This window comes from Dendrobium catenatum, unplaced genomic scaffold (assembly GCF_001605985.2).
Source record: "Dendrobium catenatum unplaced genomic scaffold, ASM160598v2 fragScaff_scaffold_672, whole genome shotgun sequence".
NCBI classification, from domain to species: Eukaryota; Viridiplantae; Streptophyta; class Magnoliopsida; order Asparagales; family Orchidaceae; genus Dendrobium; species Dendrobium catenatum.
In genome coordinates, this window is record NW_021319134.1 from 931281 (window position 1) to 957688 (window position 26408).

The 26408-nt window shown below is 44.9% G+C and overlaps 3 protein-coding genes across 3 annotated transcripts; 1 reads left to right on the forward strand and 2 right to left on the reverse strand.

Moving 5' to 3' along the window:
• Positions 1-12813: 12813 nt before the first annotated feature.
• Positions 12814-14822, reverse strand: LOC114579874. Its single transcript, XM_028695776.1, has 3 exons — positions 13592-14822; positions 13057-13550; positions 12814-12951 (listed from the first exon to the last, which is right to left on the reverse strand). The coding sequence occupies exons 1-3, from the start codon at positions 14820-14822 to the stop codon at positions 12814-12816; spliced, it is 1863 nt and encodes a 620-aa protein (XP_028551609.1).
• Positions 14823-15814: 992 nt separating this feature from the next.
• On the reverse strand, positions 15815-17116 carry LOC114579875. The gene has a single exon (XM_028695777.1). The coding sequence runs from the start codon at positions 17114-17116 to the stop codon at positions 15815-15817; it is 1302 nt and encodes a 433-aa protein (XP_028551610.1).
• Positions 17117-18865: 1749 nt separating this feature from the next.
• On the forward strand, positions 18866-19354 carry LOC114579876 (formin-like protein 5). The gene has a single exon (XM_028695778.1). The coding sequence runs from the start codon at positions 18866-18868 to the stop codon at positions 19352-19354; it is 489 nt and encodes a 162-aa protein (XP_028551611.1).
• Positions 19355-26408: the final 7054 nt, after the last annotated feature.

Here is a 26408-nt window from a genome sequence, read left to right on the forward strand (position 1 = left end):
ATACAACATGATCATAACAAAGGGTTTTCCCTAACTGATACATCAGCTCAAGTGGAGTTTATTTAATGGTGAAGTTATATTTCCCATGGGCGCAAGCCCTCGTGGTTGATTATATCTCAAGCTTGGGACTTGAGAAAACTCTTGATTAAGTATCCGATATTATTCTTTCCGAAAGGGAGATTGGCATGAAAGGGGATAGACTAGGAAATCATACCCAAAGGAAAATAAAAGGTTCAATTGGCTTAGTAAACATGTATGGCTCACATTGACATTCGGAGGGACTAAGGAAGTAAGGGGATAAAGCAGATCAAACACTTAAAGCATACAAAGGAAAAAGATGGAAGTGGCGTCATGCATGTAATGCAAATGAGTAGAATTTATAGTCCCTAAAAAGGAACTTATCCACTATTTAGGCATACTACGAGACACCCAAACCCAATGTAGTAGCCTTGACATATAGATCTAAGGTTGGTTTAATGTTCTACCTAACACAAACACTCATGTCCTAGCTAATGCAATTTGGGCTTATATCTTGCCTAAAGAGGAAAGTCATTTAACCACATAAGCGCGTAAAATCCATGTTGTCTAGTCTTTATGAAATATAGGTAGGTAGTTTAGTTTTGGAAGTAGGACTGACGTTTAGAAATTTTTCTAATTGATCTTGGACTTGTGTGGGGTGAATGTTCCTAGAGCTGATGTAATTAAATTTTAATTTAGTTGATTTATAATGCAATGCATGCTAGTTGAAAAGGATCAAATCAAGTATGTTTGAGATTTTAAAAACAAGCTTTTAAAAAAAATAATTTTTAGAAAAGACTGGGCCTCCCCAGGTCCGGCACTTCATCCTCATAGACCAGATTATATGGACTCTACCCGAAGGCTGGGAGGTGTCTTATTAGCAAGAAGGGAGAAGAATGCATTGATATGTATGCGACCCCGGACGATTCCGGCAGTTCCCTAGCTCGTTAGGTTTCTATGTTATTTAATTCTTTAAATTTTTGAATTTGATTATGAGTAGAAAAATAATCCTAGAGAGCCTAACAAAAATAGGCTATAAATATCCAAGAAAGAAACCCAGAAAAAATAGACAATTTTTACTTTGCATAGAAAATAAACACATTAATATTAATCCAAAAATCGTAAAGTAAGAAAGTCCATGGCAAGTGCCATATAAGTACAACGGTACAACCCAGGGTCCGTAGAAAAGTAATGGTGAATATGCCCCATTAACAACATCCTGGATTCTAATCTTAATGAATGACGCAAGTCTTAAAAGCCAGGCATTCCATCTTCAAGTCTCTTTCTTCGAGTTGATCATCCTTCTTCGGATCATCTCCCTTTAAATCGTCTCTTTCGGGTTCCGTATGATTCGTCCTCCAGAAGGGTACCCAAATGTTTATGAAATTCCTTATAAAGGGCCTTTCTTATTCTTTATGGGTACCGAGTGTTTGAAATGCCAAACTTTTGAAGATCTTCACAACTCAATTACATCAAATTACATTATATTATGAAAAGGAAAATTATAAACTCAAACTCCTACATGATTATCCTAATAAAGATCTCAAGTAATTCATATGTCACACCACAAGCATTTATATATGTGTAGAAAAGTAAACATGCTTGACCATGCTCTTTTAATTTAAAGGGGGCTAAACAGTCTGTGGAGCATCTACATAAAACATTGTTAGTATTAAAACTTTAATTATGACTGCCCCCTTTATTTTAGCGCTGCATGAGCGTTATCACCTACATAAGATTGGATTAGTATAAAAGTGGCCCTAGCCCATAGGCAATCTAACGCACACATCATAACATAAGTAAAATATAGAAAGCACAGTAATGAAATAAACATCATATCAATCACAACACAACAGGGTAAAGCAAACCAACCAATTACTCGTACCTCACACAGATCACTTCACATCACAAAAACAAAAAGAAATAAAATACCGACCCTAATCCTAAAGTTTGAAGTGGTGCTCTAGCAGATAATTTTATGTGTGTGTAATAGACTTGTGTGGCTTTGGATAGTTCCTACGTAGTGTAGTTAGTTCAAGTTATCTAATGTTCAGATTTATTGAAAGTCTAAAAAATGAAACTTTATTTAAAGTTCAAGTATTAATGAATTAAGATATATTTTAGTTAATTTAGTTTATTAATAAATTTTAAGGCTTAGGGTAGTAGCCTTAAAAGTTCAAGTTATATTAACAAATTTTGGAAGGTTCCGGGTCCTCCATGTGTTTGACTAAGGAGGTCCAAAAGATCATTACTGGAAATGGGCTATGTTTGGGAGTTCTAGCATTTTAATTAAATATTAGGTTTTAATGGGAGTAGTTAGTCTTTGAGTTTGCTAGATTTAGAGTTTTCTAGGCAAAGTTATAAATTTTCAAAGTTTTGGGTAATTAATGAATTATCGAAATTACTTAATAAGGGGTATTTTTGGGGTTTTGATCCAAATCAACTCGAAACTACTTGGAATCACCCCAAAGGTTAAGAATGACCTAATGAAGTGCTCCCAAGTGTTTGGGGAAAAGTTGAAAATTTGTAAAATTTTTTATTAATTTAATTAAGGCAAAAAAGGTAATTTTTAATTAAAGTTGAATTAAGGCTCAAATTAAAGTCTAATTAATAGGCCCTAATTATCTAATGTTGAGGTTTTAAATTTGAAGAGCTTGAGATCTTATGGGTAATTTTTTGAGTTGAAATGAATTTATTATAATTTTTTGAATTTATCATGGACCTAATTACTAGGTAAATTAGGGTTTGTTAATTAAGGGGTCTAAAGACTCCTAAAAATTTCTAAAAAATTCTAGGAGATTTAGGATGTCAATAAGTTTGAGTGTTGAAAGATTCATTTTGAGATTTAAATTCTTATTAGGTGTAGAACATTTACTCCTTTTATTGAAGAATTTTCTCTTAACCATTTGGACCCTGTTAGAATGATAAGTTGGAACAAATTCACATATATAGTGAGAATTAGAGTGAGTCCTACTAACCTGAGAAAGGTCTACCGAGTTCAAGTTTCATAGAAACTAAACTAGGTTATCTCTTGTATAAATTTTGAATTAAAATCAAATTCAAAAAGGTTTAAGTTGGATAGAGAAATGTGATATTTTCAATTCTCTTGCATAAAATTTTCTATCTAATAGACTATCTACGCACGATAATAAATCTAGATTCAAGATTTTTCAAAGTCAAGCTATTTAAGGTGATCATGTTTTTTGAGATTTAAGGATTAAAAAGAAGGAAACCTCCTTTACTTCTTTTTTTGTGGTGCACTTTGTGCATCTTTTGATTTTTTTTTGACAAGATGATAAAATTTCTCTAAAATCTTAAAATAATTGCCCTTTTTCTTATTCCAAGGTTATAACTCAAGCACAAGAGAAGAAAACTCATTCTCTTATGCAAAGAAGAATAATTCTCAAAATGGACTCAATTTTTTGATAAGAAAATGAGCTTGACTAGGAAAGTCATGGAGTAGATTTTGAGCATGCAAGAGATGTCTATAAGATAGAAAATTGCTAGAAGATGGAGAAGATTTTCATTTCAAAATCCAACTTAAGTTTGACACAAATGGATCAACTATCTTAAAAATTCGGACCCAATACACTGGAGAAGTGATATGTTTTCCTTTAAATTTGCAAGTCTAGGTGGCAAGAACTTATCAATATAGAATTATGTTTTCCATAATCTCATAGGAGGAAGAGATTATTGTGGGGTATGCACTATTCTTAGCTAGTGTTGCATCATTTCAATCTAAAGACCTATCACGAGAGGACCCATTTAGAAGTTAAATTCATATGATGTCACTATCTGAGAAGATCTCAGATCCATCATTATTCCCCTCCCTAATTACTAATGACCTAACAATTATGAGAATGGCACCCCAATCGGTTTCTACACCTCCTCCATAGATGATATAGTGGGGCACATATAGTAACATGACCTAACATCATCTAATATTGTGGATGGGTCATAACTGTTAACTGGGGCCTATGGTTTATTGCTGGTGATTACTTATTTTTTATTTGTTAGATCTTTTATGTGCAACAGTCAAAAGGGCACGGTGGAGATCACGCCACTCTTCTCACAACCTCCCTTTATTGAGTAGTAGGAAGAGGGTTGAAGTGACTTCCACCAAATAATGGCATGAGAAAGGAGCAATGAACTCTCTATTGACCTCAAATTTTACTTTCTTTAAGGCTTCAAACTCAATAATCTTTGTAGCCTTAACAATTTTCTTTTAACTCAACACAAGTAGCTCCTCTATAGTCGTGCTACTATGCAATGAGATGGTAAGCTTTCCAATCATTTGAGTATGTTTGATTTTTTAGAATTAAGGAAATATGATTTGAATCAGTAGATTTTGAAATAGAATTGGAATCTTGAAATCAATTGATTTTCTTCAAACTTTGAAACTCAAAGTAGTGAGCTTTCACCCAACATGAAGGTTCATAAAATTGACAAGAAAATCTTCAGAGTTTGGCTTGACCCTCCCACTCCACGAGCTAACTTGGGGTGAAATGTCAAAGTTTTTATTTGAAGTTGAAATTGAGATTGAATTTGATATTGAAATTGAACAGATCATATTCAAATTTAGAAACTCAATATGTTATATTTTTCTTAATCATGCAGGTTTTCAATATTGATAAGAAGATCCTAAGGTATGGCTTGACCCTTTCTCTCCACTAATTTACTTAGGGGCCAAAATGTCAAAGCTTGGATTTGGCTAGAGAAAATTTAATATTGGAATTAAAATTCATGGATATTTTGTAAGTTCTAAAACTCAACATACTGAGCTTCATATTCAAATTCATCCTAACAAATGATATATATCTGGAGGAAGAAGTTATCATTCATTAATAATCATTCAAACATAATGATAACGATCATTATAAATTTGATTTTCCAAAAGAAAATCAATTAAGATTTAAAATTTTGATTTTGAAAATTGATGTGAGTTTTATAACTCCTATGAGCGTAAGCACTCGTAGTTAATTACATCGCAGGAAATCACAATTTCTAACAAATATTCACGATTAAATAATGGCTGAATTTTTTTTTTGAGATTTTCTAGGAGTGATGTCAAAGGAGGTGAAACTGCAATTTCAAGTGGGATTGGAGTAAGATTATGCACTTATTTTTACGGTCAATGGAAGAAGAGTAGGAGGTATTTTGAGATTCTAAAAATAATTCTGAAGTACCTCGATCTAATCTTATTGTGGGGCTTTAAATTTTGGATTTAAAGAAGATTTAGAATGAGTTTAACATTTTAATAGAAATTTGAGATTATATTCCCGAAATTTATAGTCTTATGATTCAAAATCTGCCCCATTTCCTAAATATAAATTGGGCACCAAATAATGGTGACCCGAACCTAACTAATGCATTGCAAAGACCTGGACTTACCCCAGCTTGAATTGGGGAGCCAACTAACCACCTAGTCGATTTTAAATCCATGAGTCTGGTTCTTTTTATGAAAGAGTGGTTGTGACATTTTTAATAAGATTTTTAAGAACTGGAGTTGATGTCTAGAAATTGTCCTAAGTAGCCTATTTACTTATGTTGGGTGAAAATGTTGAAGACAGATGCAATTAAAGTTTTACACTCCTTTGAAATGTATTTCTAAAGAAATACATACAGATTGACTTGATTTGTACTTGAAATTGGAATGAAAATGTTTTTTAAAAAAAGCCATAAAAATAGTTTTAATCCTAGAGATTACATAGATTCCTCTTGACAGATTTGCACCCTCATAGGCCAAGTGGTATGTCAAAACTCGTAGGTGGGGAGGTGCCTAACTAGAAGAAGAGAAGAGTGTAGCAATATATCACGCGAACTCCCAACGGTCCCGGGCTTACTTCTTAGACCGTTAAGCTTTCTATGTTATCTTAAATTTTTTATTTAAATTTAAGTATTAAAATTTTGACGCACTCTCACGACCCTCCGTATATCCAGGCTAAAATTAAAAATTCATACAATCGCAAAAAAAACTAAGAAAAAATAGGTAATCATATACGTAATCAAATCAACGCAAACACATCAATATAATCAAATTAATTAATAAACGTTTATAGGCAAACTGTCTTGCTCCTTAAAAACCAAAAATGCAGAAATTGAAAGTGCCCGGCACTACTAACCATAAATATGAATTCTAATCCTAGGATAGATGCAAGCAGACTTTGAGTGGGATACTCTTATGTTTTTAGCTCCCCGATCTTCTTCTCTTTAGGCTCCTTGGATTTATTGTACTTGGATTACCCAAATGGGAAAGAGAACTCTTCTCTTAATGGGAAGGTTATTCTTTCCACTTTGGGTAGTGTAGTGATCCAAAATTGAGCTTTCAAATGAAAAAGGACTATCCCCACAAGGAGTATCATTTCCTCTTTGGAATTTAGTTTTGGGTCTAAATATCCCAAACTCAATGACTTTTTCGCAACTCTTAACTTGAATGAATTACATTTGATATTAAAAATAAAAATTAGACTCTCCTGCATGATTATCCTAATCATTTAATAATAAAATTAATTCCCAAGCAGTTATATATATATATATACGTGGCTCGGGTAGATCCTAAACTAGGTTATTTGTTAAAGTTGTCTAATGTTTGAGTTTGGTGAAGGTTAAAGATAGATTTATTTTTTAGTTTAAATATTAATATGATAAAAATTAATTAATGGTATATTTTAATTGTTAAATTATTACTACCTATGTTGCTCACAGAAGCCATGAAATTTATTTCATCTTCTTTGGGGCTTGGTTAATAGCCTCGTAGGCCTGAATTACCTAGTAGCAATCGGGGTTGATTAAGTTGATTTAGTTAGAAATCAAGTGTTTATTAGTCCTAATTTTTTTTAATTAATTATTGATTTTAAAATTTAAATTAGTTTATGTTTTTCATCAACAGGTTCATGGTGTTGTGCAACTAGGCTCAAAAAACTGACTCTTAAGGATACGTAGCCCTGCATCCAAAAGTAGTCCATCCTAAAAACCTTATTGATATAGTTGAATCAAAGATTTTAATTTAGTTAAATAATAAAAAGCGACTTCATCTTGATGTTTTATACTCCATTAAATCCATTCATGGCAATGTGCTACTACGCTTGAGGAACTAGGCCTACTAAGGACACGTAGCTCTATAGCTCGAAGTAGTCCATCCAATAAACTTCATCTTTGGAGTGGTTGTTGTGTATTAGAATTTTGGTTAAGTGGTCTTATTAATCAAACTAAGTTCTCTAGAATTTTAACAAATTATTGAATTTTTTAGATTTATTGGAATTATTTAATAACATTAATTAAAGGGCCAAAAGTTGACTTTTTAAATTAAAGTTAATTTTGAAGGTTTCAGATTTTTAATAAATTTTAGGCCTTATAATGAAATTAGATTGTTAGTTTGCTTAATTTGTTATTTTTTACGAGAAGTTATGAATTTTCAAAGTTTTTACTTGAATTTAGACTAAAGGTTAAGCCGGATTGTTAAATTTTTGACTTTGACTGATTTTTGAAAGTTTTGACTTTTTTAGAAAATACTAGACCTTAAATGAAGTTAAATGGCTTTAAGTTTGACTGATTTTGATTTTTCTAGAATTACTTATGATTTTTCAAATTTTAAGCATTTAATGAATTTCAAAATTACTTAATTACGAAGGTTTTTTTATTTTTCTGATCCAAACTCATTCCAAACTTTATGAAATCACTCCCAAAAGTTAGGGATGACCCATGGGAATGTTTCTAACTGTTTGGAAATTATTTGAGAATTTTAATAATCTTTAATTAATTATTTGAATCAATTATTAATTTATCTAGGAAATTAAATTAAGATAAAAAAATTTAGGGTTATCTGATAGGGCTTTTATTTTTCCAAGGTATAAAACTCAGTCTTTGTCAGTTTGATAAGTTAATTGTATTTTTTGATTTAAAATTGATTTATTATAATTTTTAGAATTTTCTAAGTTCCTAAAAGAGCTAAATTTTAACATGTTTGATTTTGTGTCCTACAAATGTTAATTAGTTTGAGTTTGCTTAGTTTCACTCCTATTGGGTGTGTGTGAAATTTCTTATGAATTTTCTAAGTCATCTAGATAACATCCTTAATTATTTTTTCTAGGTGTCACTAAAGTTCAATGAAGGATGAAATTTTATTTAACAAACCTTAATATATATACAATCATAACACAGCAATCATGCATCCTAATTCTTAAGATCTAGAGAGTTATAAATTTTTAAAGTTTTGGGTCCAAAATTGACTCATTACTTTGAAAATTCATATCATAGTAATCTATTGGGTATTTGATCGTAGAAAAATCACAGAACATATTTAAGATATCCAAAAATCTTTCACCAAAATTTTGAGCCATATTGACCATTGGATTGTGAGAAAATTACAAATAAATAATTTCAAATAAATGTGAATATCTCATAATACAAGAAACAAATTGATATAAATTTAATTTTAATAAATAGTAAATTAAATTCACTTTCTAATGAGCCCAAAAACTTCCAAATTGTTGAAAAATTCAATTTGTTGTAAATTTTGGAAGATTTTGGACATTTAAAATATTTTTTATTCAGATTTGGGTCATATCAGTCGTCGACCCAATTATTGGTTGATGGCGGTGAAGCGCAGCGGCACGGTGCCATGTGTCAGATTTGATATGGGTCACTTAACCATGTCAGACCTGACGATCCGATGATCAGATCATAACGTGGGGAGATCGACAGCCGAGGGGCCGCCATGTCACCCCTTGACCGCGGGAGGACATGCATTCGAGCCTTAGGGAAAACAGCACGGTTTAGGTCTGGGTCGTTTGAACTTCAATCGGACGGTCCAAATCTTCTAGTTTTCTCAAGTTCTTTTTTAATAGAAATTTTTAAATGCTCATATCTCCCAAAATACTTGACAAAATTTAACGAAATTTTAAACATATCTTGGGGGCAATATAATCTTGTAATGCCTTGATTTTGGAGGCTCCATGTTTTACAGATTTCTTGTAGTCTCAAATTTTATTTCTACCTAAAAGTGAGAAAATTTTATAATCTATCTAGTGGATTTTTGTATTTTTGGACTCCTTTTACTCATGTTGATATCCTCTATAAGTTTATTGAAGACTCTAGAGGATTTGAATTGTTGGATTTGAAGTTGTTGATGAGAGAATATTTTCTCTCACTAGAATGTCCTCTCCTCACTAGAATTGTGATTTAAGAGCTAGAAACGATGGAGAAAGGCTTGGAATGGACTTGGGAAGGGCTGAAATGGATGGGGAAGTCTATTGAATGTTTGGAGGTTGATGGGGTTTGGACATAGATGAAATGAGAGAGAATGATGGGTATTAGGTCCACTTTCCTACACTTAACCCCTTTCTTTTAGGTTGGATGGCTATGATTTTATTAGGGAAGCTTTGGATGGGTGACAAGTGTCCCTAAGGCAACCCAAAACTAGAAGAAAGCTTATGGGTTGAGAGGGATTGGTCTTGGTCCATGGGAAGGTGGACCACACGTTTTCCCTCATTTGGATTAACTAATGCTTGGCTTGGTTTAGGGAGCTGGTATTAGGGGGCCTTTTAGGAAAGGAAATGGTTCACATCACATCATGTTTGAGCATATTTTGAAACGAGAATTAGATTACCAAGGTGGGATGCCCACCTAAGCTTTAATGATAGTTTGTTTGACCATTTTACTGGTCAAACTAGTCAATGGGAGTGTTGTGGTAGTCAAGGGAATGTATTTGGGTGGTTGTATATATGGTCAAGTATTTGAGACTAAAAGTTTTGAAGTTTTTAGCAAATACATGAGATTGGAGAGGGTTTGACCCCTCCAAATTTGTTGACCAAGTCATCCCAAGGGGATTTTGACTTGGAAATTTTTGGGCATGCATGGAATGTCTAATTAGGTGATTTTGAAGGGTTTATTTGGCTTGAAATGAGATCAAGCCTAGAAATTAACATTAATGTAGGTTAAAGGTTGATTTGGTCAACCATAGTTGATTTTATTAGCCATTGTTGACTTGGTCAACCTGGTCAAACTATGGGTTAAGTTTGGATCAAATAAGTTCAAATGAGTGTTTTGAGATCAGTGGAGGGTGGTCTCATACATTGGTGATGTCATTTGATTGAAATTGACATTTGAATTATTAAGGGGCATTTTGGTCAACCGTGGTTAACTTGGTCAACATGGTAAAAAAAAAGGGTAGGTTTAGGTCTAATGTGTTTCTAAAGATGTTTAGAATCCATTGGAGTAGGTTTTAAAGTTTTATATGGGAAGGTGATGTTGAATTTTTGGGGAAAAGACCAAAAACTCTCTTTAAAGGGCATCTTTTATGGATGTTCAACTGGCCCAAACTCAGCTATCATACGTGCATTGCGGGAGCTCGCCGTCCACATCTTTACATTGACCCTTTGGTTCGCCTGTCGTAGGATTTGGCTTACTCTTCGATACAGTGTGTTGCCATTGGGCTTTTTGATGTGGAAGTGCTTGAGACCGTATTGGCGCATGAGTTGTTTTATGCTTTGCTTCGATTGGTTGTTCATTACTTTGTGTGGCCAACCATCAACATAGCAATTCATTCACTTGTTGCCTGTGCCTTTGATTGGTTTTTGGGAAAAAATGAGGTGATATGCTGCCTGTGCCTTCGATTGTTGGTTGCGAAAAAATAATCAGGTGTGCCTAGTTACACAACATACTTGCGCCTCAAAGCCAGAGTGCTATTGGCCCTTATGGGAAAGTTGCAGGTGTGCCTCGGCCCTGCTTGCCAACACTTCGAGACCCTGCTTGCCAACACTTCGAGACCCTGCTTGCCAACACTTCGAGACCCTGCTTGCCAACACTTCGAGACCCTGCTTGCCAACACTTCGAGACCCTGCTTGCCAACACTTCGAGACCCTGCTTGCCAACACTTCGAGACCCTGCTTGCCAACACTTCGAGACCCTGCTTGCCAACACTTCGAGACCCTGCTTGCCAACACTTCGAGACCCTGCTTGCCAACACTTCGAGACCTTGCTTGCCAACGTGCCCATGGCTTATGTAACTTGATGCATACGGGAAAAAATGTATCCGCTAGTAAATGATGCGACATGTCGCTTGTGCCTCGATATGATTGTTGGTTGCGAAAGAATAATCAAACGTGCGTGCGAATGTGCTAAGCCCCTGGCTGGCAGCATGCGGAGGCCCTGGCGGCAAGCCTGCGGAGGCCTTGGCGTCAAGCCTGCGGAGGCCATGGCTGGCAGCGGGCGGAGGCCCTGGCTGGCAGGCTGCGGAGGCTTTGGCTGGCAGGCTGCGGAGGCCTTGGCTGGCAATCTGCGGAGGACCTGGCTGGCAGGCCGCGGAGGCCCTGGCTGCCTGCGGAGTCCATGGCAGCAAGCCTGCGGAGGCCGTGGCGGCTAGCTTGCGGAGACAATGGTTGGCAGCTTGTAGTGGTCATGGCTGGCAGGCTGCGGAGGCACTGGCTGGCAGGCTGCGGAGGCCCTGGCTGCCAGGCTGCGGAGGCCCTGGCTGGCAAGCTGCGGAGGCCTTGGCTGACAGCCGCCGTTGCACATTCAAATGTACTAAGAAGTACTCAAATAAGTGCTTTTTGGCATCGAGTTGGCATGTTGGGAACTCGTGTGTGCATGCACAAGCAAATAGTGCTATCAAATGGCAAAAAAAAAAAATAAGCTTTTTGGGCCATTTTGAACTACGGGGGCATTTTTGGGGCTGTTTGCACTGTTTGTCTTTTGGGGGGGTAGGCTGTACATTGAGCAGAGCTACAAAACTTTGTCGCAGAGCTTGATTGTCATGTGGGGGATGAAACACTTGCGATGGATTGTCGGATTCGGAGGATTGAATCGATATGCCAAGTCACATGGTATCATTGGCATTATTGGAGTATATGCTCCTATGTCGCTTGCTATTTTACATCTTATATGGATGTTCAACCGGCCCAAACTCAGCTATCATACGTGCATTGCGGGAGCTCGCCGTCCACATCTTTACATTGACCCTTTGGTTCGCCTGTCGTAGGATTTGGCTTACTCTTCGATACAGTGTGTTGCCATTGGGCTTTTTGATGTGGAAGTGCTTGAGACCGTATAGGCGCATGAGTTGTCTTATGCTTTGCTTCGATTGGTTGTTCATTACTTTGTGTGGCCAACCATCAACATAGCAGTTCATTCACTTGTTGCCTGTGCCTTTGATTGGTTTTTGTGAAAAAATGAGGTGATATGCTGCCTGTGCCTTCGATTGTTGGTTGCGAAAAAATAATCAGGTGTGCCTAGTTACACAACATACTTGCGCCTCAAAGCCAGAGTGCTATTGGCCCTTATGGGAAAGTTGCAGGTGTGCCTCGGCCCTGCTTGCCAACACTTCGAGACCCTGCTTGCCAACACTTCGAGACCCTGCTTGCCAACACTTCGAGACCCTGCTTGCCAACACTTCGAGACCCTGCTTGCCAACACTTCGAGACCCTGCTTGCCAACACTTCGAGACCCTGCTTGCCAACACTTCGAGACCCTGCTTGCCAACACTTCGAGACCCTGCTTGCCAACACTTCGAGACCCTGCTTGCCAACACTTCGAGACCCTGCTTGCCAACACTTCGAGACCTTGCTTGCCAACGTGCCCATGGCTTATGTAACTTGATGCATACGGGAAAAAATGTATCCGCTAGTAAATGATGCGACATGTCGCTTGTGCCTCGATATGATTGTTGGTTGCGAAAGAATAATCAAACGTGCTTGCGAATGTGCTAAGGCCATTCGTATTTCATAGTCAGAGGTGAAATTGTTGGATTTATGAAAGACGAACCACTGCGAAAGCATTTGCTAAGGTTGTTTTCATTAATCAAGAACGAAAGTTGGGGGATCGAAGACGATCAGATATCGTCCTAGTCTCAACCATAAACGATGCCGACCAGGGAACGGCGGATGTTGCTTTTAGGACTCCGCCGGCACCTTGTGAGAAATCAAAGTTTTTGGGTTCCTTGAAAGTTGCATATTGCATTAAAGAAAGTAAAGGAAAAGTACAAATAAAAGTCTAGGCTTGGTCACTATCACCCCTCAAAAGAGACAAAAAGGAGGGGGGTACATTTCTATCATCACAAGCCTTCCACATAAAATTGCCAAAAGAGGCATAATCAGCACAAAAGTCGGCCGGCTGGTTACATTGGCGTGGTACATTTGAGAACAGCACTTGGCGGAAATCCAGGAGGAAAGAGAGGTCCGGTCCCTCGGTCGTTAGATGAAGCTTGTTCAGGCGGTTGAAGGCTCCTTGGAGCCACTTGATTGCATTGCGGCAATCGCCCTCAATGATAATCCCATCCATATTGAACATCCAGTCTTCGACAGCAGCCCGGATAGCAGTGGCCGCAAGAATCTCGGCCCTCGTCACGTCCCATTGCTCCACCAGGCTACCGGCAACAAGGAGCAGTTTGCCAACATGGTCCCGAGCCACAACCCCTAATCCGGCCACAGCATTTGGCCGGACCGAAGCATCAACGTTGAACTTAACCCACCCAGGAGGGGGGGGGGGGGGGGGGGGGGGGGGGTGCACCAATGAGTGAAAGAAAGCAGCCCAGAGGGCTGAAAGGTGCACCATTGCTCCCAAGACGACATCGCAAAACATTTCGGAAGCATAGCCAAGGAATTAGCCGCGAGCACCGCCGGCGTCCCGAACGTCCTCCCGTGCATCTTGTCGTTACGTGCCCGCCAAACTTGATACACCACATAGCAGTAAAGCCGCCCCACACTCGCAAACTGCTTGGCCGAAAGGGCAAGGCCATTGATCATATCCTCCCAATTCTGGAACCTCGGCAAGGAGAAACCCCACTTGGCCAACACCTCATGGGTCGAAATAAGCATCTCGCAATGAGCAGTGAGGTGCAGCACCGTCTCCTCACAATTGCATCCCCACGGGCAGTTAGGAAGATCCACAAGCCCCCGCCGGTAGAGCCATGAATTAGTCGGGATGGCTCCGCGGGTAATGCGCCACCAGAACATGTGTTCCCGCGGGTGCAGATGGAACTTCTTGAACCACAGAAAATTGTATTCCAGCTGGAGAAAATTCTCCTTGTAGGCCAAAGCCGAAATGGTTGTCCCCAGCTGTGAGTTGATCAGCTCAGGGCAATCCTCTCCCTGCCCCACACGGGTCGGAATGCCAAAGATGTAGTCAGCAAGAGCCGGGCCAAAGGAGTGCAGGACACGCTCCCGCTGCCAATCAAGGTTCTCGTCCAGGAAATCACCCACCGTACAGCCCTCAATGGTGTCAACAGCAACAAACGACGGCCAGCGAGCCAAACAGCGATTGGCAATCCAAGTGTCCTCAAGAATGTCGATTTTACTGCCATCCCAGATGTTCCAGCGAAGGATGGGGCGAAGGGCGGCCGCTCCCTCCCTAAGCACCTTCCAAGTGATCGATGCACTGCGCCCCTCAGAAGAGCCCCACAGATTGGTGCCATATCTGGCCAGAATAGTACGTCCGAGCAGGGATTCCCGGTCGTGAACAACATTCCAGGCTAATCTTGCCCGGAGTGGGCCTTGCCAGGTGGCCGAAGCATGGAAGCCCAGTCCGCCCACAGCAGTTGGTCGGCAGAGATCCGACCAAGACACATAGTGCAGGCCCCGTTTGCCCGCCTCCTTCTGCCACATGAATTGCCTAGCCATCCTCTCAATAGCATTAAGAGTGCCCGTTGGGATGTTTGTATGCGTGATAAGATACATCGGGATGGTTAAAAGCGAGGACCGAATCAGTGTAGCCCGACCCGCCAAAGAAAGATGTCTCCGGCCCCAGACGTTAATCTTATCCGAGACCGCCCGCACCACCTTGAGAAAATCAGACTTCGTCAATTTCCGCATGGTCAGCTGCAGTCCAAGATACTCCAAAGATTACACCCGGCAGAACGCAATATCCCTTGCAATTCTTCGCTGCTTCCAAAGGGGGCACTTTTTACTGAAAAGAATGGCGGATTTGGCACAATTAATCCGCTGCCCCGTCCAGGCACAATACTCATCAAAGATTGCCATAGTCCTCCGAGCATTAGTGCCACTAGCCGTGGCGAAGACAAGCACATCGTCTGCATAAAGGAGGTGGGACACCAACGGGGCGTTCCGAGCCACCTGAACGCCAAGAGTCCGACCATGCTGAGCAAAGGCCTTGGTCAGCAGCTCCGAGCATAAGATAAAGAGATACGGCGAGAGCAGACAGCCCTGGCGGAAGCCGCTCGCCCCAGTGATCCATTCGATCCTGCACCCATTAATAAGCAGTTGAAATTTAGGATAAGAAATGCATTGGGTTACCCAATTAGTGAAGGCCTCCGGGAACCCCATCAAGGCCATAACATGTTGCAGCGTGTCCCAAGCCATGCAGTCATAGGCCTGCTCCATGTCCACCTTCAAAGCCATCATACCCGCCGCTTTGGTGGAGTGCTGAAAGTTGTTGATAATCTCTTGCGCCAAGAGGCCATGGTTGGAAATAGATCTCCCAGGGACAAAGGCCCCTTGCTCTTCCCCAATAATGCTAGCAAGCACCGGCTTCATCCGGTGGACAAGCACCTTTGCGACCACCTTATAAAAGGTTTGACAAAGGCTGATAGGCCGAAATTTTGCCGGATTGTCCGCATTCAACACCTTCGGGATAAGAATAATGAGGGTCTCCTTCCACCCACCATCCATCAGGTTGGAAGAAAAGAATTCCTGCACCGCCAAAAGGACCTCCATCTTGATAATCTCCCAGTAAAACTTGAGGAATGAAGCCGTGATACCGTCCCGCCCAGAGGCACGGTTGGATCCCATCGTGTGCACAGCGTGCCACACCTCCTCATCCGTGACCGCGGCAGTGAGGGATGGAATTAAGTGAGCTGGGATCTTCCTCGCATCGCCGAATTCAGGCCACCCCGTGAGGCTGGCCTGTCGATCCTTCCATTTATCCCGAAAGAATGCCGAAAAAGTGTCCAGATAGTCCGTTGATCGGTGACCGGCTGGTCACAGTTCGGCAAGGTGAGCACCACTCTGTTGTCCCGCCTCCGTCCCGAGGCGGCCAAGTGAAAAAAATGGGAGTTAGCATCCCCCTGTTCAATCCACCGTACCTTGGCACGTTGCCTCCACCAAATGGTTAATCTAGCCAAGGTATCATTCAAATCCCCAACACATCGCCGCAGCTCCTCCTCAAGGTCTTGGCCAAGCCCGCCAGGCGTGCAATCTAGGTTCTGCAGCTCAATTATCCGCCGCTCCAGCTCCGTCTTCCTCCTGTTCAAATTTAGAGCGCGTTGGCGGCTCCAATGATACAAAGCGCGCAAAGTGCGATGACATTTACGATTGAGGATGTCCGCAGGGGAGCCCGTATCGGTCTTCCTCCAATTCAGCCAAACTATACGCCAAGACGCCGGGTAAGTAGTCCAGACATCCTCAAACCGGACCCACCTCTCCGGAGCCGTGGCCACCTTGGCCCCCAAAGAGAACAGCAATGGGGCATGGTCCGAGGCAATCCGTCCCATGTGACGCACCATCGCCAGCGGGGCCTTGCTAAGGCCCTCAGAATTCATAAGGATACGGTCCAGCCGCACCCAAATCTGGCTGTTGCCATCTTTGTTATTACACCAGGTAAATTGGGGACCAACGAATCCAAGGTCATGGAGATCGTTGCAATTCATAAATTCAGCCATCTCAACCACGCCGGCAGTTGGGGTAACCCGCTTCCCCCCCTTCTTCTTCGATTGGGCGAGGCAACAATTGAAATCACCGCCCACAAGAACAGGTTCCGCCGCAACACAGAAGGTCCCAATGTTCTGCCAAATGCTACGCCGGCGGAGGTAGTCTTTGTTGCCATAGACAACCGCAACCGCCCAGCTCAGTCCGTCGGGAGGAGTAATAGAGCCAATGACAACCTGGTCATCCGCAAACCGCAACTCAAACTTGATCAAATCCTTCCGCCACAGCACAAGGATACCCCCGGATTTGCCAATCGCGGGGTAGTGAAAGAAGTCCCAGTTGGTGCCAATCATCTTATCGACCTCCGCACGGTCAAGAGTTTCCACCTTGGTCTCCACAAGACCAACAAAGTGCACCTCATTGTCACCCACCAGGTGACGCAGGTAGTTGCCCGTGCACCTCTTACGGGCCCCCCTGCAATTCCAAAAAAGGGTCGTAGACATTAAGCACCTATAGGGGAAGCGTCCCCGCCGCTAATAGGTGTACCTCCGTCCTTCTTCCTCTTCCGAGGAGCCTCCTCGATAGGGCCCAACGCCCTTAATTCTTTATCAAAATGCGCCTTAGAGGCCCCCCATTTCAGTCTCGCCAGCCTAGCTCCAGCCGAAAAAAGCAACGGCGGCGTAAGGCCCGGTCGTTTGTCCCCCTTGCTCGGCCTGAAGTTTTCCTTCATCCTCGTCGCACTGGGCTCCTTAACTTCCAACAAATTGACCTGCCTTGGGATGTTCTCCCCCAGCGGTCCCGGCTCCGAAGCAGTAGTTTTCTTGGCCTGCTTACGCCCCTTCCGCGGGGGAACCAAGCTCCATGGGCCAAAGAGTTTTTCATCCTCCGTCAAACCGGGTGGACCATTGTCGTTCGCAATCTCCTCACGAGTATCCGTCGTCACAGTCCGTGAGCTCCCAGCACTGCCAACCCTCGAACCCCCAGACCCCAAAGAGCCGCCCGAGCAATTCGAAACAGGGGCAGGCATGATCGTGCCCACCACAGCCGCTGCAACACAATCAGGTGACTTGCTGCCACTTCCCGAGCTGGAGCCTCCATACCGTCCAGCCCCCGGTTGAACCCCCCGAGAAGTGCCAGCACTCGTGTCGTCCCCCTTAGTGGGACGGTTCGGGCAAGTATCCCTCCGATGTCCAACACGGCCGCATTCGAAGCACGAGAGACCAAGGCCCTCATACTCAACTCGTTGGTAGAACCGTCCTTTCCACCCATTAATCCAAATGCCACTTTGCAATTTCAATGCAAGATCCAATTTTATGCAAATACGAGCATACTCTCGTCTGCCACGTGCACCTGTTTGCGCATCGATACAAAGAGGTTCTCCCAACATGGAGGCAATTCTGATCAGATTCTCTTGATCCCAATATTAGAGCGGAAGCTGCGGCAGTCGAATCCAAATGGGGGATGACAGCCCCTCCAACGAGCTCGGGGAGAAGTCCGGTGTCCACCGGTCAAGCCCAACAATATTGCCGCTAAAAAACCATGGGCCTCCGCACAGGACAACATCCCTCGCCTCCATCGAACCAAACGTGCAGGCAAAACAATCGGTACCAATGGTCGAGATCTGTAACTCCCCAAATCGTCCCCACTGCCTCCTGATTTCGGCTTCTAGGACAAAAAAAGGCAGCCGACGCCCAAGCACTTTGCCCACAACAGCGTTCTCAAGGAGGCCAATGCTCCGTTGCACCAGTTCAAGCTTAAGGTCGGCCGCAATACCATCCGACGAAAATTGACCCTTCCGTACTGCCTCGGTGACCTTGATATGCTCCGGCCGCTTCCAAGCATTAGTGGAGTTGGCCCGAGCCTCGGACTCCTTCGAACCCCCAAAGATTCCCTTCGCTTTGGGTGCAGACGCATTTCCACGAACACCTTGAGGGCATTCCGCTGGTGCAGCCAGCCCGCCACCAGCAGCAATCGGGCCATTCACGCCTATAGGTTGCTCCAGCACACCACTACCCGACCCCCCATGAACAACCATCGCAACATCGGCATCAATCGTACCTGGAGGCCCACCAACAGCAAAGCTATCAAGGCAATCTTCCATGCCTAAGTCCATATCATTGTCCGTTTCCGCCTCCATTTGTCCAGCTTTGGCACACGCCCCCGATGTGCCGCCCGACTGGTTCTTCCTAGCCGCAGCCGCTGCTTCCGCCTTGGCCGCAACCATGACCCGCTCCAACGCCTGTTCGAAGTCCATGGCAACGCTATCCTCCTCAAAGGCCGGGTTCTCCTTCAGCTGGAGTCCCGTCTCACATCCCGCCTGGGCGCCTCCAGCAGCTCCGCGGCTCGCCTACCGGGCCGCCTTAGGCCCCGCGACTCCCAAACGCCCAGCGCCAAGGCTGTGGCCGGCCGCATCATTCGAGTTCAGGGCCCCCTTAGCCCCTCCCGACGGTGTCTCTCCAGCGGCTTTTCCGCCTGAGATGTTCTTCCCGCTCTGCTTGACCGTCCCGGCCTTGCCCGGCGACTTAACCTCCACATACCGCTTACCACCACCGGACCCTATGCCGGACCGCCGCCTATCCCGATCGCCACCACCCGAACCTTCACCACCACCCCCGCCGGAGCGGGGAGGAGATCGCCTGTCCCCCCTACCATGCCCAGAGCGTCTCTCTCTAAAACACTCTAGTGAGAGAAATAATTGGTGGAAAATGAAGAACCCCCTCCAAAGTTTTTGGGTTCCTTGAAAGTTGCATTTGCATTAAAAAAGTAAAGCAAAGAGAATACAAACTACAATTAGGCTAAACCCTATCACTCTCCTCTCTGAGGAGTTCAACAAAAAAAGAAGGTACAGAAGGTGAGATTACATCATGCCATGTAAAGTTACCACAAAGAGCATGCTTAGCACAAAAATCAGCCGGTCTGTTGCTGAGGCGAGGAATATGCTGAAAAATCACTTGCCGAAATTTGTTGAAGAAACTGAGATCCGGCCCGTCCGCCGTGCGGTGCAGCCCACAAGCAGGCCGGTGAACCTCGTGCAGCCATTGAACAGCCTCTGAGCTATCCCCCTCCACAATGATGCCATCCCGATCATACATCCACTCTTCAATCACTTCCGCAAAGGCCAAGGCCGCCCGCATCTCAGCTTGTATCGGGTCCCAATGTTCCAAGCATTTCCCGGACGCCACAATCAGCCTACCCAAATCATCCCGTACAACCATGCCGAGCCCAGCCGAGTTAGACGGAAGAAGCGCCGCATCAAAGTTCACCTTCAACCAATTCGGAGGGGGTGTGCACCATAATTTGTTAATAGGCAACCCAATGGGTTGATTGATGCACCATTGCTCCAAGAGAGGCATAGAAAATGTCTTTGGAATTTGAGAGAGAACCGTAGCCGCAATAACTTTGGGCGTTCCATAAGATCGGCCATGCTTCAAAGCATTCCTCGCTCTCCAAGTTTGATAAACCGCGTAGCACTGGATCCTCCCAAGTGCAGGGTTGTCCCGAGCCAGCCCTTTCAGCGAGCAAATTAGTTCCTCAAATGAGTTCGGCTCGGGAAGATGAAAACCCCAGCTGCTAAGACACCCCACAACTTGTTTCAGCTTCAAGCAATGAACCGAGCAGTGACCACGGTTCTCCTCCACTAAACAGCCCCAAGGGCAGTGATCAGAATCCGAGAGGTTTCTTCTAGCCAGCCAAGCATTCGTGGGAATCGCATCCCTAAATAATCTCCACCAAAAAATCCTTTCTCTCGGGTGCAGCCGAAATTTTCTGAACCAGCCGAACTGATAACTCCCCTCGCCAATACAGGCAGCATAGGCACGGGCAGTCACGGTCGCCCCCCTATTCACCCGTATAAGTTCGGGGACATCCTTGGCGTGTTCACCACCCACCGGGATATCCAGAATTCTACCCCCGAGCACATCCCCAAACGAGTGTAGAACCGTCTCACGGTCCCAGCCCCTGTCACCATCCAATAAGGTACACACCCTGCTATCCGCCCTCTCATCAAAGTGATAGAAAGTCGGCCACTGCTCCATCTTGCGATCGAGTATCCATACATCTCTAAAGATATCAATCATTTTGCCATTACCCACCGTCCACTTTAGGATTGGTCGCAGCGCCACGGCCCCATTCTGAATAATTCGCCACGAAACTGACGTATTCCTTTCGTTCCTCTCAGCCCAGGGATCATCACCATACTTGGCCGAAAGCATTCGGTTCAGTAACGAGCCGGGGCGTTGAATGAAATCCCAGGCGAGGCGGGCACGAAGTGGACTTTGCCAAATAACAGAGGAGTGAAAGCCAAGCCCCCCAAACTCCACGGGCTTGCACAGATCATCCCACGCCACATAGTGTAGCCCACGAGAGCCTCCACTCTTGCTCCATAAAAATTGTCTACCAATTTTGTCAATGGCCGCCAGTACCCCCCTCGGCACCCCCGAAAGAGTCATGCAATAAAGGGGAATCGTTTGGAGGGCCGACCTGATCAGAGTAGCTCTGCCCGCAATGGAGAGATGTCGTTTTCCCCACACATTGATTTTATCATTTGCATTCTTCAGAATTTTGGAAAAATCAGTAGCCACCGGCTTCCGCATCAGGAGTGGCAGGCCAAGATATTCCAAGGATTCCACAAGCCGAAATCCCAACACCTTGGCAAGCCGGCGGCATTTCCACCTGGGGCACCTCTTGTTAACCAGAATGGCAGATTTGGCATTATGGACCCGCTGGCCGGTCCATAGGCAATATTCCTCAAGAATTTCCTGCACCTTACTAGCATTCACCCTTGAAGCTTCAGCAAAGACCAAGATGTCGTCGGCGTATAGGAGATGAGATACCCTCTCCCCGTTAGGAATTAACTGCACTCCAAGTGACCTTCCTCCACGATGGAACGCTTTGGTCAGCAACTGCGAGCACAGAATAAATAAATACGGCGAGAGAGGGCACCCTTGCCGGAATCCACTCAAGGCCGAAATCCACTTGGATCGGCCTCCATTAAGTAAAAAGGAGAATCTCGGATTAGTAGTGCAATGCATAATCCAAGTAATGAATTTACCCGAGAATCCCATAGCCTCCATGACTCTCCTGAGAGTGTCCCAAGCCATGCAGTCATACGCTTGTTCCATATCAACTTTGATGGCCATTAATCCATCCTTCTTGGTGGAGTGTTGGAATTTACAAAGAACCTCCTGCGCAAGGAGCCCATGGCCGGAAATCGAACGTCCAGGGACAAACACGCCTTGTTCTTCGCCAATGATACCATTGAGGAACGGCTTCAAACGAAAAACCAAGATCTTCGCCACAATTTTGTAAAAGGTTTGACAAAGGCTAATCGGCCGGAATAGGGCCGGCGTGTTAGCTGCCATATTCTTGGGCAAAAGGATCACCAAGGTGTCCTTCCAAGTCTCACACATATGGTTAGTGATAAAAAAATCTTTGATCGCAATACAAACATCGTATTTGATAATACTCCAATAGAATTTCAAAAAGGAGGAGGTAATACCATCCATGCCCGGAGCTCGGTTGTTCCCCATGCTAAACACCGCCTTAGTGATTTCCTCTTCCGTGACATCCGCATCCAAGATGTCCCGGGCCTGTTGAGAGAGCACCTCCTCGGGACCAAACTCCGGCCAATTATCCACCCCAATATCTCGGGCCCTCCATTTCCGAGAAAAGAACTCCCAAAATTCATTGTGGATTATAGCCGGATCCGCAGTAGATGCCCCATCCGACAATTTCACCTCATTAACCCTGTTGGACCGCCGCCGGGCTGAGGCCATAGAATGAAAGAAGTGGGAGTTTGCATCGCCCTCCTCAATCCACCTTACCTTCGCCCTTTGTCTCCACCAGGTAGCCAGCCGGGCTAGCGTCTCACTAAATTCCCCAACAACCATGCGAAGCTCCGTTTCCTGCTCAACACTGAGGCCTTCCGCCGAACAATCAAGAAGCTGTAAGGCCTGAATTCTTCCTTCCAAGTCGTCCTTCTGCTTGCTAAGCTCACGGACCCTGCTGCGGCTCCAATAGAAAAGAGCTCTCAAGGTCCTGCTGCATTTGCGGTTAGCAACCTCCGCCGGCGGACCATAGTCCGACCTAGTCCAGGCCTGATGAACAATCTTCCAGGATGCCGGGTAGCTCATCCACACATCCTCAAAACGAAGCCATTTGAAACTGAGTGCTCCCGCCGAAGTGCCCAGCCCAAGTAACAAAGGGCAGTGATCAGACGCTAACCGTGGCAGGTGCTTCACCACAGCCAAAGGGGCCGCACCGAGACCCTCCGAGTTGATCAAAATCCGGTCTAGTCGTACCCAAATGCGGCTAGCCGCGTCTTTGTTGTTCGACCAAGTGAACTTTGGACCCGTAAAGCCCAAGTCGTGCAAATCATTCCTAGCCAAGGCATCCACCATTTCCTGTGCCCCGGCCGAGAACGTGAACCGTTTACCACCCTTTTTTTCATCTTGGGATAGACAACAGTTAAAATCCCCACCGACAATGGTAGGGACATTGGGTGCCATCACCGAGTCAATGGTCTCCCAAAGAGTACGTCGGACATGAAGATCCTTGTTGGCATAAATGAGCAGCACATTCCACTGTTGGAGAGAAGGTAACACCATCCGGCCCCCAACACACTGCTCAGTCACCACCTCCACAGAGAACTTAACCAGTTCCCCTCTCCACAGGAGAAGAAGTCCACCCGACTTTCCAACCGCAGGATGGTGAAAAAATTCCCACCCCCTACCGACAAGCCTATCCACATCGGCTCTATCAAACGTTTCAACCTTAGTCTCCACAAGTCCAATCAACAAAACCTCATTGCTAGCAATGAGGTGCCGCAGGAAGTGACCCGTATTCTTCTTACGGACCCCCCTACAATTCCACATAATGATGTGAGTCATTGGGCAACCGAAGGGGAAGCGTCCCCGCCGCACGTACCATTACTGCTTTCCTTCCGCCTCTTTCGAGGGCCCACCTCAATGGGACCAAGAGCCTGGAGTTCCTTGTCAAAGTGAGATTTGGAAGCTCCAAGTCTAGGTCTATCTCTGCCCACCCCAGCCGAGAATAGGGTGGGTTCTTTAACACCGAGCCTACGCCAACTCGGTTTAATGTTTTCTTTGCTACTTCCTTTCAACGGTTCCCCAACCTCCTTGAAGTTCACTTGTCTAGGCAAATTCTCCCCCAAGGGTTTCTTCTCAGCAACACTATGAGCCTTCTTTTGTTGCCCCCCTTTCTTCTTCCTCGGTGGGACAATATTCCATTGTCCAAAGAGTTTTTCGTCTTCCGACAGTTCCGTTCTGTCATTGGCCACCGAAGTCGGCACATCACTCCCCCCTGCAGGCGTGGAATGCTCTTCACGTTCAACCCGGTTATTCACCACAACATTGGTGGCTTGGCTTCCCCTGCCCACCGAAACAGCAAGAGGAGACACCTCCTTGGCCTGCACCCGAGGGTTGGGTCGCGCCCGGCTTGTTGACGCAACACTAGAACTGCCACTATCTAGGACGGCTTTTCCTTTAGACATCCCCGCAGGAGTGCCAACCTGAGCATTCCCCCGCGAATCACCCCGGGCTGGGCAACTATCTTGCCGATGGCCAATTCTGCCGCACCCGAAGCATGACAAACCCAGGCCTTCATACTCGACCCTTTGGTAAAACCGTCCCTTCCATCCATTAATCCAAGTGCCCGGCTGCAGTTTTTGAGCAAGATCCATACGCACACAAACCCGTGCATACTCCCGTCGCCCATCTCCACCCGTTTGCGCATCAATCCATAGGGGGGTACCAAATTGCGAAGCAATCCGCATAAGATTGGGCAGATCCCAGTACTGTAGGGGCAGTTGAGGTAGCCGTATCCAAACCGGAGAGGTCAGCCCAGCCAACGAATTAGGCGAGAAAGATGGTGTCCACCGGTCCAGTCCAACGATGCTACCATTGAAGAACCACTGTCCTCCACAAATGACAGCATCCCGGGCTTCTTCCGAGCCAAACCGACATACAAAGCAGTCAGTGCCGATGGTGGATAGATGGAAGTCCCCAAATCGACCCCACTGACGCTTGATCTCCCCACTGAAAACAAAATATGGTAACTTCTTCCCGATAATTTTGCCCACCACGGCATTATCCAACGCACTAATGCGTTGTTCCACAAGTTCCATTTGCAAATTGACCGCTCCATCCGTCGCGAAGGCCCCTTGGGCAACCTCCTCCTCTATCCGTATGTGCTCCGGCTTCTTCCAAACATTGTTCCCATTGGCTTGCCCCAAGGCTGGTGCTACCCCGCCAAAGACATCCGGCCGCGGTCCCCTAGAGGCAATTCGCCAAGCACCTTGTGCGCGTGTTTGAGAATCACCTCCACCGCAGCCCATGCAGAACTGCAGGTTCCAGCTCCAATAGCGTATATTTAAGTTGTTGCAGTTAAAAAGCTCGTAGTTGGACCTTGGGTTGGGTCGGTCGGTCCGCCTCACGGTGTGCACCGCCCGCCTCGTCCCTTATGCCGGCGATGCGTTCCTGGCCTTAACTGGCCGGGTCGTGCCTCCGGCGCCGTTACTTTGAAGAAATTAGAGTGCTCAAAGCAAGCCCACGCTCTGGATACATTAGCATGGGATAACACCACAGGATTTCGGTCCTATTGTGTTGGCCTTCGGGATCGGAGTAATGATTAAGAGGGACGGTCGGGGGCATTCGTATTTCATAGTCAGAGGTGAAATTCTTGGATTTATGAAAGACGAACCACTGCGAAAGCATTTGCCAAGGATGTTTTCATTAATCAAGAACGAAAGTTGGGGGCTCGAAGACGATCAGATACCGTCCTAGTCTCAACCATAAACGATGCCGACCAGGGATCGGCGGATGTTGCTTTTAGGACTCCGCCGGCACCTTGTGAGAAATCAAAGTTTTTGGGTTCCTTGAAAGTTGCAGTTTTGCATTGATTAAGTAAAGAAAAAAGAGTACATGACAAGTATGGAACTACTATCTGCCTCCCCAAAGCAAAAAACAAAAGTGGGAAGGTCTAAATCTATATCATTCACCATACAAGTATGACCAACAAAAAGTAAAGCAACTAAGGAAAGGATAAGCCCCTTTGATTCACAATGAGGCCCACCCCAATTGCTTGCCCAAGAAATGCTAAGGCTGTCCAAGGAACCACTCCAGCGGGGGGAGATACCTATAAAGGGTTTGAAACAGCCCGAAGGCTGAAAGATATCCCATTGCGCCAGACATAGTATGAACAACCATAGCATCCAAGGACAAGAATCGAGGGGAGGCTTCATTGTTCCTCAAAGGGGACAAAGTCCCCGCCAATGTCATCGTGTAGGTTCTTCCTCCTCTTGCGGGGGATGGTGGCAATCGGTCCCAACTGAAGTAGTTGCTTCTCCATGTAGGTCTTGGAAGCTTTGTGTTGTCTTTTGGAAAGATTCACCTCAACTGAGACATTGTCTTGGACTGTCCGCTCCGCATTGAAAACAACTTTGTGATCTTTAGCTTGGTGCTTAATCGGGCTAACAATCCGCTCTGAAATTTCCTCCAACCTCTTGAGCTGCTCTCGGGAAACTTGAGCTGGCTGCAAAGTCTCGCTCGGCTGTGCTTGTTCCTGCGATTGCTGCACATGAGTCTGCTTCTTCTTGCCCTGTCGCTTGCGTGTAACCAGGTTCCACACCCCATAGGGGCTGTCTTCCGTTTCCCCATTGGAAGGGGGGCTGTCACGGGCTGGCAAAGGCTGGCTGGCTGGCTGGACGGTGCCCTGGAGGCTCTCGGGTTGGGCTGTTTTAGGCCTGGCTGCTTGCGTCTCAGGTGGAGGCGGGCCTTG